At 48.7% G+C, this 15429-nt stretch overlaps 1 protein-coding gene across 2 annotated transcripts in view; it reads right to left on the reverse strand.

The window, feature by feature from the left end:
* Positions 1-8360: 8360 nt before the first annotated feature.
* Positions 8361-15429, reverse strand: part of INTS1 (integrator complex subunit 1) — a 29641-nt gene continuing 22572 nt past the window's right edge. For both annotated transcript variants that reach the window (XM_075436316.1, XM_075436315.1), the window contains exons 37-47: positions 15125-15351; positions 14120-14243; positions 13503-13636; positions 12907-13099; positions 12520-12647; positions 11912-12024; positions 11210-11323; positions 10244-10314; positions 9621-9712; positions 9395-9504; positions 8361-8974 (exon numbers count right to left, since the gene is read on the reverse strand). In XM_075436316.1, the coding sequence (XP_075292431.1) occupies positions 8859-8974; positions 9395-9504; positions 9621-9712; positions 10244-10314; positions 11210-11323; positions 11912-12024; positions 12520-12647; positions 12907-13099; positions 13503-13636; positions 14120-14243; positions 15125-15351 (1422 nt within the window). In that variant the 3' untranslated portion in view covers positions 8361-8858. The remainder of the gene's footprint in view (positions 8975-9394; positions 9505-9620; positions 9713-10243; positions 10315-11209; positions 11324-11911; positions 12025-12519; positions 12648-12906; positions 13100-13502; positions 13637-14119; positions 14244-15124; positions 15352-15429) is intronic.

Raw genomic sequence — 15429 nt, forward strand, 5'->3', positions numbered from 1 at the left:
ATAAAACATTTATTACAAATTTATAGATCACTTTATACTAAAACAAAGTTGTGTTATAAATACATTATTAATCCTTTATGCCATTTATAGGAATCCCTTGTAATAAGGCCTTAGCATATGTTGCTGCACAACTGTAACAAGAACGGTGTGGCAAGGAGGAAATACGGCACGGGGAGCCTGCTCCCGAGCGCTGGGTGTATTCTGTGAAGGAAAGCATGAACATCTGCACTCAAAATTAAGCAGACTACCAAGGGACCGGTCAAAAGAAATGCTGGATTAACTCAAAGTCATTGTTTTTTTTTCCCCTCTCCTCGAAAAAGGTGCTTGCTTTCTTGCAAGTTGGAAACTTGCAGCGCTGGAGACCTGAAAGCTGAGCTGTCCTGCTTTGTTTCCGCCCCACCTTTTCATTAGACTAATAAAATGTGCATAATTTACAAAAAGCCAGCTGGCTAACGATGGGCAGCCTTTCCCATCCTCTGTCATCAGGTAACTTAGGGGCTGGCAAGAAATAAACGGCACATGATGGGTTTAGGAAATGCAGTTGAAGGGTTCCTTTTTCTAAGTCCCAAAGACTGTTTTGTTTAGCAGTGTGCTTCCCCCCGCCGTGCTTGCAATCTACATAGTGCAGCACTGGGAAACCAGGAGAAGAAAACGTGGTTGAAGATGGAGATGTTGCCAACTGCAAGTAGTACAAATAGTGAACATCAGCCTCTGCGCTCAGCTTTGACACAGCTGTAGTTACCCCTTTCAGATTTAATAGCCCAGATGGGGCACAGCCCAGGGAACGATACTCAGTTTTTTAAAAAATATATTTGTTTAACACGACAGTCTGTCTTCTAACAAACCCGGTTAATGAATCAATGCGGTTAGTCCCTTCTCATTACCCCGCGCTTTGGGAAGGGGCAGCTGGGGCTGGGTGGCAGGGGACACAGACCCACAGAGCGGAAAGGCAGGCTGGACCCAGAGAGCAGCTGCCATTTTCTGTATATATTATTGGGCTTCCACCAGAAGTGAGACACCTCTAAGAGAGATCTCTGCACACAAACCCAAGCAGCAGGCTGTCCTGGGAACACGAGGAAAAAGGCAGAATTTCAGGAATAGGAGGAAAACCACAGTACAGAAAACCCAACCTGGTCCTCCCCCAGCTGGACACATCTGACTGTGAGAGACCAAACACTTCAGTCAATACTCTCGGGCACTACATTTCACCTCGTCCACCCCTGCACTGAGCCTGGTCATCTGTGTTTGACCAAGACAATCATATCAGAAAGGTGTCCAGGCTTGCAGCGACCAGAAGAAGCAGCTGTTAGTCGCTGACTCCAAGCTGTGCACCCCGAGAGAGGGTTAGGTTGGAGGTACAGCCCTTGCTACACTGGAAGAATCAGGTCCATGTTATATGCTAAGGTGATTAAAATGACATTGCTGAATGAGTTAGCTAATGCAGTAATAGTATTATTACTGGCCCAATAATGGCTTTTCAAAATACAGGCATCAGCGACTTGTGCAGTGTTCTTAGCTGGTGATTAAGGGGAGCTCTGCAGGAGTTTATAGCTATGATGAGCCTTTAATGCACCAACAGGTAAACTAACAAGCACTGGAGGGAGGAACGGGGCAGGAAGGGAGCAGAGCTGCCTGCGCAGCTGCCTACCCATTACCCACAACCGCTCTTCTCCCAGGACATTCCTTGTGTGATGATGCTTACAAATCTTTACTCTGGATTGTATTTTTCCCCTTCTACATCTTTTCCTTAGAAGAGCCTTAGATGTCCTCATCCTGTTTTGTGGACCTTGACCGCACTCACTGAGCTTTTCCCAGTGCTGCTGGGTGAAATCTCCCTCTTGTGATGCACCGCTGGCTCACGGAGCAGAGCCCATCCTGCAAGCGCAGTGCCTGCTCCCCTAGATCTGTTCCCGAGGCATGTTTGGAAGCTTGTTGGAGAACAACACTCCACAGACATGGACTGATTTATTTTTCTCTACTTACAGACACGTCTCCTTTTCTTTCTCTTCCACAGTCCTTTTCAGTTCTCTTCCTAGATACCAAACTGCAACAGAGAAATGCCGAGTGCTTCCTGACAGTTGCTATGACTGTGACTAGTGGGGATCACCCTCTGCCATTACCTCTTAAATTTATCCTGGTTCCCGTATGCAGCAGACTGGACTTTACTGTTAGTAGAGAAAGAAGTTAAATATGTGACTAGGACCACCCTAAAGCCCAAAGAAAAACAACCAACGTTTGTTAGCTTGAAGACTTGCGGAAGGGAGGAAAGTGTCGATCGCTTATATCAGACAATGTGGGGCCTCGTGAAGCTGAGAATCAAGTGATGCAGATTTTTTTTCATGAGTGTTACATCATACAAAACCCACATCTTTTAACTATTGTGGGAAATCAGCTGATCAAATTGAGCTACTTCATAATTTTGCTGCAGGCTGTATGCAGGACTGTTCACTCCCAACAATAGGAAGCGTGTGTCGTAGTCAAGAGCTCTCATACATTCCCGTGCCAACAGCTTGTATTAAATTGAGGGATTCAAAATGAGAAGGAGAAAGTATGCGTCTCATCAGTAACATGCCTCATCAGCTCTGTCTTCCCAGAAGGCAGCCAGGCTGACTCCACAGAGACAGAAAGGCCCAAGCCAGGGAAAAGAAAGCCCCAACAATTTCACAGCTACTCACACAGAAACGCTTCTGTGTGATGCCCGCCTCTCCTCGGAGTCTGGCTAGTTTGACCTGCAAAGTAGCAAAAAAAAAGTTATTACAAAATGCAAGTCTGAACAGAAATTTCCACTGAAAGGAGATGAAAGTGAAATGTGAGGTAACAGAAAGAGGCACTCTGGTAAATCTCTCCATGACACATACCTCCGAGAAGCTCATAAACAGTAAATCCATTATCCTAAAACCTCAAAGGACCCAAACCAGCGAGCATCAGAGCAAAGCGTGTCCTGTCACCCAGCTATAACACAATGTCACATCAAAAAAGAAAAACGTCTCTCTCCCTTGTTGTCCCTCCTGCCCACTGGCAAGATGACCTGCTGGCTTTCCTGCCTCCCAAAACGGTGAGGTGAGGGACAGGGTAGAGGTCGATGTCAGAAAGATATTTCCAGGCAACAAGGACGAGAGACTGCTCACGTGCTCCATCCTACACACCAGATGAGAAGGAAAAATGAAAAGGCCATAAACAGCTGCTTGGTGGGTCACCAGAGAGCTAAAAGCAGCTCTCCAAGGGGACTGGGGATGGTGTTTGTTTCAGAAGGTGACCTCCCCTCCTCTTCCAACAAAGTCAAAACAGGCGGTGGTGATTCCTGATCTTTGCACTGCCATGGCAGAACGCTCCCTCCGGTCCTCGGGGAGCTGCAAACTTCACCACTCTTATCAGAAAGCAAAAGTGAAGGCGCGTTTCGCTGGTCAAAACCTGTTTGGATCACAAGATTGGGTGAGGTGACCCACATCTATCGTGGCATCACCATGGGAGCAGGACCCACCCCGGAGCAGGAGCTGGCTTGGCTGCTTTGAAATGCTGTGTCTTATCAGTGGAGCAGAGTTTAAAGCCTGGAAAATTGATAATACTTGTTAGTGATTAACAAGGTTAACATGCTGAAGCAAAGTAGCACTTTGCCTCTTCCAGGCTCTTTGTGGACATGAAGAAGTGAAGTCACATTTTCAGGGCGGTGGGGGTAAACGAGGTCTTGTTCTCGTTTCACAGGAACACAAAGGCATGTGCTCGGCCCTCGGCTTATTGCTGACCTCCGAAATCCAGCTGGAACCTGCCCCGGAAGAGAGGCCGGCTCTTACCTCAGGTTACTAACTTGATAGTAATAAAATACTTGCGACAGTGTAACTTTAAATGCCAGAACTTTCCACTTTTGCGTTGAACTGATGTGAAAAACTATGAATTGCCTTGTTTTCACCCAGACCAAACCTGAAGCACCCCATGCGTTGTTTGGGGGGAGAATGGGGACTCCCATAGGAAGTCTATGATAGTACAAAATTCAAGCTCGCTCTCTCTCCAGTCCTGACCTAGCAGCGTGACCACTGCGTGGTCGTCCAAGGCCATTGGCCAACATCCCTGTGTTGCTGCCTGGGTGGCTGCAGAACAGGGGGACAGCCCCTACAAAGCTCTGCAAGACGACTCGTGGTAGATGTGGTTCAGGATGTCCTGTTCGCCCTGTGCTGAGTGCCCTTAGAGGGCTCACTCCTCTCCAGAGGTGTTCCCGATAAACCCTGGAGAGCAAAGCCATAAGCATCATTTTAGATTTTAAATCTCATTATTGTTTAACAAAAAAAAAAAAAGAGGAAGGGAGGTAATTTTATTACTCTTACGGTATGTTTTCCATTATTTGCATAATTGTTTAATGCTAATAAGACAATTAACAATTCCTACAGCTTAATAATTACCCAGCAATGACTGGCCTAATGTAGCTTAATGAATTTTTTAATTGTTGCTGGGGGTCTTGACGTTCTTTTGCCCACTGTCTTCTTGTGTTAGAGATGCTGTTCATGCAAACAGGGTAATGCCAAGGGCAAGACAGCACCAGCTATGCAGGACAGGCAGACATATTAAGGTCTCTTGAATTTAAAAGGAGGGGAAAATGAAAGCTCTATATTCTGCTGCTTTAGGGCCAAATTATATAAACACACGTAGAGGCAATGAAGAAGTTTAAAAATTAGTTCACCTTAGGCAAATCCTACCCCTATAGAAGTCAGGCTACTTAGCTGGTGTGAGGCTGGCTTTTACATACCCAAAGCCAACAAAAAAAAAAACAAGTCTTGCCATTTTTAGCTTTTAGCGAACAACTCCTCTAGTTAAGCGTGAATCACCGTCCTGAGTTGTGGTATGGCCAGAAGGAAGTTAATTGAGGGCAGAGGAGGTTGGCTGGAGGAAGAGGATGGTGGAGCCCCAGGGAGCAGTCCCGGGAATAGAAAAATTTAGAAATCTACACACAGATGATAAGTAACAGAGATGGAGTTTTCCTCTCCCTTTTTTTGCACAAGATCTCTTGCGTGCTGCTCCTTGCAAAGGGAGGCTTTTCTTTCTCTGCCTTTCCTCTTTTCTAATGGCTGGCAAAATGTCGGTGCCTGTAACCATGAAATCCCATTTCTTAGCAGTTACCCCTTTACCTTTCCCTGCATTTCTGCTGTTGACATAGCAGGTCGGGCAGATTTTCTTCCGAGCTCAGTGCTGGGACTCTTCCAGTTCCCCAGCATCAAGCATGCCCAGAGGCAGCTGCCACTGAGTCAGGCACCTCCCTGGTTAGTCATGCCCTGCTCACGGCCTAACTCACGTGGTGCTCCAGGACACCCCTCTCAGTTCCTGGGATGCACAGCCCTGCCGGGAGCTGGGTCAAACACCTGCACCCCTGCGCTGGGGCATCGGCACACGCGAGGGGCCACGCTCCCAGCCACAGCGGGCCTGGCAGCAACAGGGTATGGTCTGGTTAGAGATGCCCACTTGTGCCCAGCCAAGGCAGCAATGGTCCATCATGTTCATGCTGGACGAGTGTCCATCTCCTGAAGCTGCCACATCTGGGTGATAAAAACATGATATTTTGATCATGGGTCATAAAAACATTTGATCTTTGCAGCAGAGAGAAATAACCACCACAAGAGATGCCTGGTGTCTGCAAGAGATTTTTGATCCCTGATGCTTGTGGGGTATGGAGGTGGGAGCTGGCCACCTCTGTGGGGAAGCAGCTGGGCTTTGAGAGGACCAAACCCGAAGGCCATTGCAACATGGGTGAGGAGGTGTCATGTCCCCCTTCTCCCAAGCCTCAGCTTTGCCGCTGCAGCCTGCCTGCACTATGCCACCACCTCCACCCCAGCATGCTGGGGCCTGCTCCCTGTCTGGATTCAGCTGTTAGGCATTCCTGCCCCATCCTTGCCAGCCGGTGATTGGCAGAGGGGCCCTGCAGCCCCATGGCTGCTTCAGGACTGCCCAGCTCCTCCTGGGCTCCCTTCGCTCCCCAGCCCTCTACCACCTCTGCCCAACGCCAGTCATGCACCCTCCAAAGCAGGGCAGCTGACGCACAGAGGCCACAGGATGCCAGACAAGTCCGCGGCCAGTTTTCCCTTCCCCATTGTGCCTCCCCTGGAGCTGGAATGGAATTCCCAGTGTATCCAAGCAGACCAAAAGCCTCCCCACGAGTCAGTGCTGAGCACATTCAGGTGTGTCCCCAGGTGGACTCCCTCAGAGACAAGCCCTGGCAGCCCATGGGTCTCCTGGGAAGATCTCGACTTACAGCAGATCGTGATAGAGAAGTGTCTAAGCAGCAATTTTGCCCCACTGTGGGACGTGTGGTCTGGAACGCAGATGGGAGCAGTGATTTCCACTGGGTGAGTCACGGGGGCCTCACGGGCCTGGCCAGGAACAGCCCTGCAAACCTCCTCACCACTCTTCTCAGAAGGCACCAGCTCTCCTTGAAGACAGAGGAGATGGCCCCAGCCCCTGGGAGGAGCCCGGCAGACCCATGAAGGACAACACCGTCAGCTCAGCAGCAACGAGAGGAGAGAAGGTGCTCAGCCAGGCAGAGGTGGAAGTTACAGAGCACTGAGTAAAAGGCGGGCAAGTGTCAGGGCATCAGTAACGCCGTCACTAACTGTTTTAGATCTGTCACGGCTGCCTTTGCAGACAGGAGGGATGGGCTGCTGCCCCAAGCTGTCTCTGCACAGCCCCACACCCCTTGAGAGCCCTGTTCTCAGCCCTGACCTGTCTTCAGTGAAGTGTTCCAAGCCAGGGCAACCTGCTCAGCTCCACTGGGTCCAAGCAGAGGGTGGTAGCAGAGCAAATGCATAGCGGGAACTTCAATACAGCAGAGATATCAACAAATCATGGATGATGCTTCTTGAGCCTCAGGGAAGGCTCAGCTCTGCAGAATAACTTCCACCCACTCTCCTTCCCTTTGAATTTGTTTCCTGAGCTCCCTAAAGGTGATTTCTGCTGCTGCTCATAAAGAGATGCTCCTTCCACCTTCTCACACACATCTCTCTTCCCACTGCTCTGCGAAGCATGGCTGTCCTGGTGTGAGACATCATTAAAAAATTCTGTCAACATCCAAACATCCCCAGCTCCCTCAAACCAGGTCTCCTGGAGCTGGTCTGCCCATAGCAGGCATCGTCCAACAGAGAGAACAGAAGTCGGGGCCAACCACGCAATTTGGTTTTGCCCATGAAGGTTTCTAGTTGCAGCCCTGGAGCGGGGTTTCTGGAAAGCCCCACCTGCAGGATCTTCACCAAAGCACCACTACCTTGTCTGACTCTGTCTGCTGTGGTAACGGTCTTGAGACATCCTCCTTTCTCCTTGATTCCCAGTCCTGTGAAAAGCCCTTTCCCAGCCAGTCCCACAAGTTCCCCGTTGCTGTAGGCCCATACAAGCACCAAAAGAACCAACTCCCTGCTCTGACAAACTGAGCAGTATCCGGATGCGAAGCAGATGCTGCTGAGGAAAAGAGCATGTTACATCCTTAAGCTATGGCTCTAATCTCTTTATTTAAAGGCAAGGCTACTTACAGTTGATGGGAGGTTCAGATCTCTCCTCTGCCCCTCTGCAAAGCCAGCCGGACATTCATTCATATTTTGACACATTAGCAAAAGTGCTCAGCTGTGGCACGCCTCATTTGCAAGAATGGACAATATTTCTCCACCCAGCCACCCATGAGGTCACAACTGTCCCTGCCACCAGGAAGGAGATACAGACTTATTTACAGCTATCTATAAAATTCCTCCAGGATCTTTGTCTTTAGAATGCTACAAAGATTCTCTGCTAGTAAGCGGAGTGCCAGAGGAATAGAGACAAACGACACAAAAGCAAACTGGTGACTAGAATTAAGTGAGACTGGAGAATGAGCATATGCGGCAGTTATTCCTCTGGAGCAGAGGGAAGACAGACATCTGCTTTTCTGTCCTCCAACGACAGCTGGCAAGTAAGCCATCACCCCTATCAACAGACAAGGACCAGAGAGCAGTGGTCACAAGAGTCACAGGGAGGAACTGGCGGATCCCAAAGAAGAAACCCAGCTGCTTGTTCGAAGACTCCACTGTGACAGTGGCCAGCTGCTGGGATGTTTGCAGATGTACCAAGAAGTTTGGTTTATTTTTTTTTTTAAAGAAAAGTTTTCCAAGGAACCTCTTAAAAGTTGTCCTGTCAGCAGCTGGTGCTGACCAAATGCATCCATTATATCCCATTGACCCTTCTAAACCTCCTCCATTTCCTGCATGTTCTGCAAAAGGCCAAGATAGCTCTGTGAGCATTTGGCCACGGAGACAGGCCTTCCAGAGATGCTTTGTCTAGAACAACAAGAGGCTGAAGAACAGGGAGAGGGGGATGTCAAGCTACGCCCAAGGCAGCACAGAGCAGAGAAAGGCACAACAGAAACAAGACAATTTTAATTAAAAAAGGAAAAAAAAAACCCAAACACCCACCCTCAGAAAACAAAGTGGTCTCTCACCCTGCACAGATCTGCATGTTCCCTCCAATAGAGAGAACGCAGAGAATTCAAGTGCAAGGGCCAGCGCTCCCTTCTGCTCTCCCAGCAGCTCTGCCTTCTTGGAGAGACAAAAACCAAACAACAAACCGACAGCCACTGCCCTAAGACCCCATGAAAGAAATGGTCCCTGTTGTGAAGTGGCACGACGTTCAAGAGATCTTTCTCCTGCAATAATGGCTTCTAAGCCAGAGAGATGGATCCTTGCCCCTTTCTGATCTTCAGTCAGCACACTCTCCTCTTCCAGCAGTTTGGCCTGCTACATCACCTCTGATATTCCAGCACATGGGGTGAAATACACTGTCTTCTTACAGGGCTTCAATGCAGCCGATGAGTCCAGTTAAATTAATTCCTCTGGAAGTGGAGCCCCCGAGCCCCATGTTCATATCATGGCCTCCATGTGCAGAACCTTCAAGGCCTCTGATATCTGCGAGCTGGTGTCGATCTGGCCATACATCCCCACCAGGAAGGCCCTGTGCAGTAACACTGCCGCGTGCTCTGTGAAAGGGAAGGACAGCATGAGGACTGACCCAAGAGCTCCAACACACAAGCAAGAGCAATCCACCAACAGGCACAACTTTGCCGCTGTGAATGAAATGCTCTCCTTCTGTAAGATCATGGCACAACCCACCCTCTAATAGCTCCGTGGGTATGCGATCATGTAAGGGATCACACCTCGGAGAAAATCCTAAGGGAGCAAATCTACTTCAAGGAAGCCTCTCTTGTCAATATGGCAAATCTCCCCTGTGATACTCAGGCCAAGGCTGCTATTGACACAGATCACCTGTGTGTTCGATGGCCTGGTCTAGGTAACACCGACCCGTGGCAACTTCCCTGTGGGGCTGTTCCCAGCACAGAAGCTCAGCTTTGACCCTTGTGAGGCCAAGCATGCACCAAAGGTGGCAGATATCAACTTACCTTGGCAAAGGAGGGTGTATTCAGGCAGGTTCCTCAGTGCTGTCTGCACCACCTCAAAGTCTCGGCTGCCAAGGCAGTACATGAAGGTGGGAAGGAAGTCTGCAGCAATGCTGGGATTAAAACATGACAGTGTCAATACAGCCCAGCTCACCGCCGACAGGCATACAAGATGGGCAGCCAGTGCCCATCTGTGACTCGGGACAGCCTAAGCTCCAGTGCTCCTCACCTGGGGTTGTTCTGAATGGAGCGCAAAGCCAGGCTAAAGGCCAGATTTCGGCAGGACTCCTCTGATGAACTCATCAGCTTCTGCAGGTTTGTCTGAGAGACGATGCACGAGTTAGGATCACAGGGCCATCCAGGGAGCACAGATGCCTCAGACTTGCATTGCTACCCCTCCAGCACCAATCCAGCCCAACGCACGTCCAGCAGGTACTGGCTGAGCCAGGAAATCCCTCTCTGTGAGAAGGATTATCCTGTTTCCGAATACTTTAAAGCACCCTCCTGGAATCTTATTCCACCTGGGCCAGCTGAGCTTTCCCTAGGCTCCACTGTTTTCGACAGAGCTCTTTCCTTGCCCCAATACTGGGAAGGGGACAGAGGGTTAATTTTTCCTCTGACACAAAGAGAAGTTAAAGTGGATGATGACAGACCCAGTATGCAATGGAGAGAAGATGGCAGGGAAGTAAATACTGCCTGCTGTCAGAAGGCCTAACTGAAGATAAATTTCTCCTAAGATCCTGCAACAACCACCCAAAAAGCAGAGGAAGGGTGGTACTTTGGCTGTGCAACACAGGCTCTGGTGAAAAAAATCTCTTCCTTCCAGTGGCAGTCTGAGACGCTAATACTCACAGCAAAAAAGGAGAGGACTTCTGGCCTCCGCCTGGACATCTCATCAATGTCTGTCAGCACCTCCAGGATGTCTGGTGGAAGACACAGGTTGAAAGGGGTGACTAAAATTCACTGATCCAGCAGAAGATCTTTTTCTGTTTCCCCACAAATCCACTCTCCCAAGCAGTCAAGTTTTCCCACCTCCACACAGAGCTACAGTACTAAAGGCGTTCTTCAGAAACAATGAGAACCGGTAGGTCATGTGCTAGATCAGCACATCCCAGCCTGCCCAGGCAGAGGGCACCAGCACTGTCACGCCTTACACAGGGCAAAGATGTGGAGTAGGGTGTGAACACCTTCTTCTGTACCTGAAAGATCTTCATAGAAAGCCTTTTTAAAAACAGTGTCCAGGCAGGATTTCTGCCCCCTGTTTTTAGTGTGGATGGAAAACTGTCACCCCAATACCGCAACTTAGGCCTGAACACCAGACACCTGTGGTTTCAGAAGACCTTTGGAGAAGACACATGTTGTTCCTGTATGCCAAGTTGCCACATTTTTCTTCCATGAAGGTCAGTTGGGGATTTCTAAAAAAATCCTGCTTCTCATCAGTTTGATATTTTTATATCATTAAAAATAAATAGCATTCCTATCAGCACTCCAGACCTGGCTCGACATGAACTGCAGCGCTCCTTGAATTACTCATACTATCTCCCAGAGCACTTACAAGATCCTTAAAGAGCCCCAAAGCAGAGACAGTTGCAGCACTGCTTAGCTAAGTGATAACAGCACCACAGGAAACCTCTGTCACAGAATCACAGGCGGCTATGGACATGTTCATCCAAAAAAAAACCATACCCTAACTGCTGGAGACTTCCAAACCCAAGACTGCAACAGGAAACTAGCCTGTAGCTGACAGATAAGTAACAGGACTGGCATCTGTCTGCACTTGCCCTGCATCTTTCTACAGCTCTGCAGGTCCTCACTTACCCTCAACCGTCTGGCCTCTAGAGAGCCTCTTCATATACGGGGCCATTTCAGCTGGTGTGAGAGGAGTGAAGAGAGACACACTGACAAGGGGGAGAGAGCCAGCTGCTGCTTCATCTGGGGGAAAGACAGAGCGAACAGGTCACTTCTAACAGGCTATGCAGTTTTAACAGGAAGACAGGTCCAGCGTCCCCTGTCAGTACTGGGATGTATCATGAGCTGACCAGCAACACTATAACACAATTCTTGGCTCTCACATTTATCTCTGGCCTCACTGGAACTTCTGGTACCCCTCATCTGATGAAAAGAGAAGGAACATTCCCAAGCTGTTCTAATAGGGAATAGTTTTCCCATGCAAGTTGCAAAGAAAACAGTGGAGAAGTGGATGTACCCTTAGGGTCTCTTGACAGGTCAATCCTGGAGTGTGGCTGAGGAAGGCAAAATCCACAACAATGACACTTGCCCTTGTTACGAGCTGTTCTTCTGCTCCAGTAGTCATACCACTGACAGGAAAACAAATTAACCCATCCCAGATACTAGTTCCAAACTGCTGAGTATACAAGTGTGATTCTCCACTCTAAACATCCTTCTGTTGGGCTGTTACAAGAAGAATGAGCACAGCATACAGCCCATAAAAGCATCTGTCCTCCAAAACATACTGTGGGTTCACCAGCTGGAGTAACTCTTCCCCCGACTCAGACTCACCATCCTTCTCTTCATCAGAGCCCCTGTCCAAGATGCCAATCTTACTAGGCAGACTCAGCCCAGCCAGGAGGGACTTCAACATTGCTAGGTCACTGTTGTCTGACGACAGGTCACTGGCGGAAGAGACGGCATGTTTAGCTTTCAGTAGCAATAAGGGCACCAGGACGAGTAACAGCACATATATGTACAATTAAAGGAATAGTTTCTCAGAAGCAGAAACAAGATTTTTCCTTTCATCATAACTGGAACTCCAATGCATTTTTCCCCGTATCTGCAGGTGGGAGCCTTCAGCCACCACCAGAGGAAAAGACCCTCCTGCTGGCCCTCTGGAAATGACTGCAGGGCATTACAATGCCTCAATAGGACATTCAGGCCATTATGCGAGCTGAAAACATCATCTGACTTCTTTAGCCTCAGTTTTCACCTATAATAAGGGATATGCTGCTCATCTCAACAGAGACTTAAGGGAGCTAAGGGTGAAAATGTGCCATATTAATAGCTATTTTGTCACATCCTCTTGCTGTCTTCCATCTGATTAGCTCACAGCAGTCTGACTGCACAAGTTCTCCATGAGCTAACCATGGGCTAGCTGGAGTTAGGAAACTTACTGGAGTGGATCCGAGTGCTTCTGCAAGAAGGAGACAGCTGCCTGGGCATTGCATGTGATGTACTTGTGGATAAACTGGACAAACTTGCTGATGAAGGCAGCCAGGTGCCGTGAGGATTTTCTGTAGTTCTGAGAAAGGACCAAGAAGATGAGAGTTAAGAAAAAAAGCAGCGATGCACTGCCCCACCCTGCACCTCTGGGGACCAGGGAGTAGCTTCTTGATCTCCTGCCTCCTCTTTAAACTCTCCAAGGTACTTGATACATTTTTCTGATCTTAGATACATGAAGGTTTTCCCTTCAAACAGGCGGGGCTGGCCCCATGTTTGGTGAGCTTCTCCCTCTGGTGGCTGGCAGCCCGTGTGTGGAGGGGGAGCAGGGACTGTCCTACCAGGAGCAGACGGATGAAGGACAGCAGACAGTCCCATAGTGCCGCCTGGTGCTCGTTCTGGAAGACCTGCGGCTGGAGCAGCTCCAGGATCCCCAGGACGTGGATGAAGAAGGTCAAGTGGTTCTGCTGCCTGAACTCCTGGAAATTGAGGTGAACACGGCCGTGCAGCAGTGCTGCAATCATTGGCAAGTGCCTGAAATGCCAAACAGAAAAAAATCCATATCTACCCTCTTCCTAAAAACAGTTATATGCTGTTACACCTCAGTTCCTGGAAGAAAGCGTCCCTTAGCCTGTGCCAGGGTTCTGGATTTGATCCCTGTATCCATAGAATCAGCAAAGCCCCATTTACCACCCACATTCTGTTCTCTAGTCTCCAACTCCAACAGGACTGTTTCTGGACTTCCACAGAGCCAAACGAGGTGCTGCCTCATTGTAAAGAGACATGACTTTGCTGCCCTTTTTCTTGACTTTTGTACGTGAATGTGGATTCTGTCACAATCATCACAATTACTGCAAGTTTGCGCCCCTTCTAGGACAAGGGTGGGTGCTTTTCAATGAACGCCAGCCACGCAGAGGGTCAGAGGGGAGAGCGGTACCTTAGAAGTAGGATGGGGTGAGCCACAGCTAGCTTCCTGCAGGCCATATTGGCATCCCACACGCGGCTTTCTGATGACTTGGAATCACTGGTGTCTGCGAGGAGGTTAATGAATCTGTGAACCAGGGCATCGAGCTAGAAGAAAAGTAAACAGTTAAGAAGTTTAAAGCACAGTGAAGCCCCTGGCTCTTCAGCAGTATTTCCTAATTCCTTTCCAGCTGCAGAGGGGGTTAAAAAAATTATTTTCAGGTAGAATATGCGAGCAGATGCAACATTGCAGATGGAACGTTCCAGCTGGCACAGGATCTGAAGTCCACAGTCCCTACAGACATCAAAGCAGGATCAGACGCCTGCACACTTGTTCTTTATAGAAGCCTTTGGCACACAGAAGCTTGTGGAGCTTATATTATTTTATAGAAGGACATTGCAAAATAAATCACAACTGAACTCTCTGCTTCTGAGAGCGCAGGTAGGGAAGGGACAACAGAAGAGCAATGTAAAGCAACCAAAGTGACCAAGGAAGCTTTTGCCAGTCCTCTCCTTTTAGACTGGGCAACAAGGTAGCATCCACTCTGGGTGCACAACTGAAAAGGGGCTTTCCTATGCCTCTAATTTTACCTTGCAAGTGCTGCTATCTCTGGCTCCTTCACTGGTGAGAAGCATCTCAGGCAGAGGCACAAGGAGCTCGGGTAGTTGCAGGTATATCTGAAGCAGAAGGTCCTGGCAGCATTTTCCCACAGAGCTGAAGGAAAAAGGGAGAGGTCAGCCACTCGTTACTACGTTCAACCAGCAAACATCCCAGACCCCTCAGATTAGTAACAGCCTTCCTGCGTACGGCAAAAATACAAAAGAGCAGCCACTGCTAATCTGAAGCAGTGTTTATTCAGTCGTTGCTTCTTTTGAACTATTCAAATCATTCACAGTCTACAGGGATCCATCATTGGGCCGTTTGGAGTTAGAAAACTCCAGTTACAAAGGGGCACAGGACAAGACAGCTCTGCTTGCATCTCCAGCGGAGAGTTCCTGCACATGGTACTCGTGGTCATCCCCATCCCAACTGGAAACGTAGTCAGAAGCACAACTACTCACACTAGGCAGCCTGTTCTCTCCACACCTGCCCTCCATAGGTCCCTGGCACCGTCTGTACCGGGACGCAGTACAATGCAATGGCAACTGGGATTGCTCAGTGCCTTTTCTAACACCACCATAAGTGAGGTTAGGAGTAGGTCAGTTTGTTTCACTGCCACAAACACACCATTCTTCCTGGTCTTCCCTCAGTGCTAACACAGCTGTTAGGAAACAATCTAGTCTCCATTCAGCTTTGAGAGCAATCATAATGGTCAGAAGCAGGATGCGTTATGAGCAGTGATTCAAGGGATGAGTAGACAAGAAATCCCACGTTAGGAACTGGTAATTAAAACCAACCATTGCCTAAAAAAAAGCACCAAAACCAAACAAAAATAAACAAATCAAAAAACATGGCAAACATTTTGTCCTGAAGTCCTAAAAGCAAAAGGGCCTTGAAATGTCACTTTTAAAAAGTGACCTTCCTGGTCCAAGTACCGCTTAAAATGACAAGTAAATACAATTAGGGCAGACAGTGCTCCCCATTTGCAACCCCACCTGCTTCCCCACTGCTGGATGCAGCTGGTCAGATACTCCGTTACTTTTTTGATGCTCTCAAGGTCCCCATGAGAACAACTGAGCAACAAAGGCAGTCGAGACTGGATGAGCGTGCAGGAGGCCTCTTCCGTGTTCTGGTATCTGGTTTCTGCTTCAGCCAGGATCAGCTCCACCATGCTGATCAATTCTGATGCCTTTAGGTGGAGGACAAATTCCTCACGGCGCTTCTGTAATGCAAGAGAACACCCAAAATGAATCCAGGCTGAATCCCTAGATCCTTAATTCCTTCTAGTCACACTTTCCCC

Source organism: Opisthocomus hoazin, chromosome 15 (assembly GCF_030867145.1).
Source record: "Opisthocomus hoazin isolate bOpiHoa1 chromosome 15, bOpiHoa1.hap1, whole genome shotgun sequence".
Lineage (NCBI taxonomy): Eukaryota > Metazoa > Chordata > Aves > Opisthocomiformes > Opisthocomidae > Opisthocomus > Opisthocomus hoazin.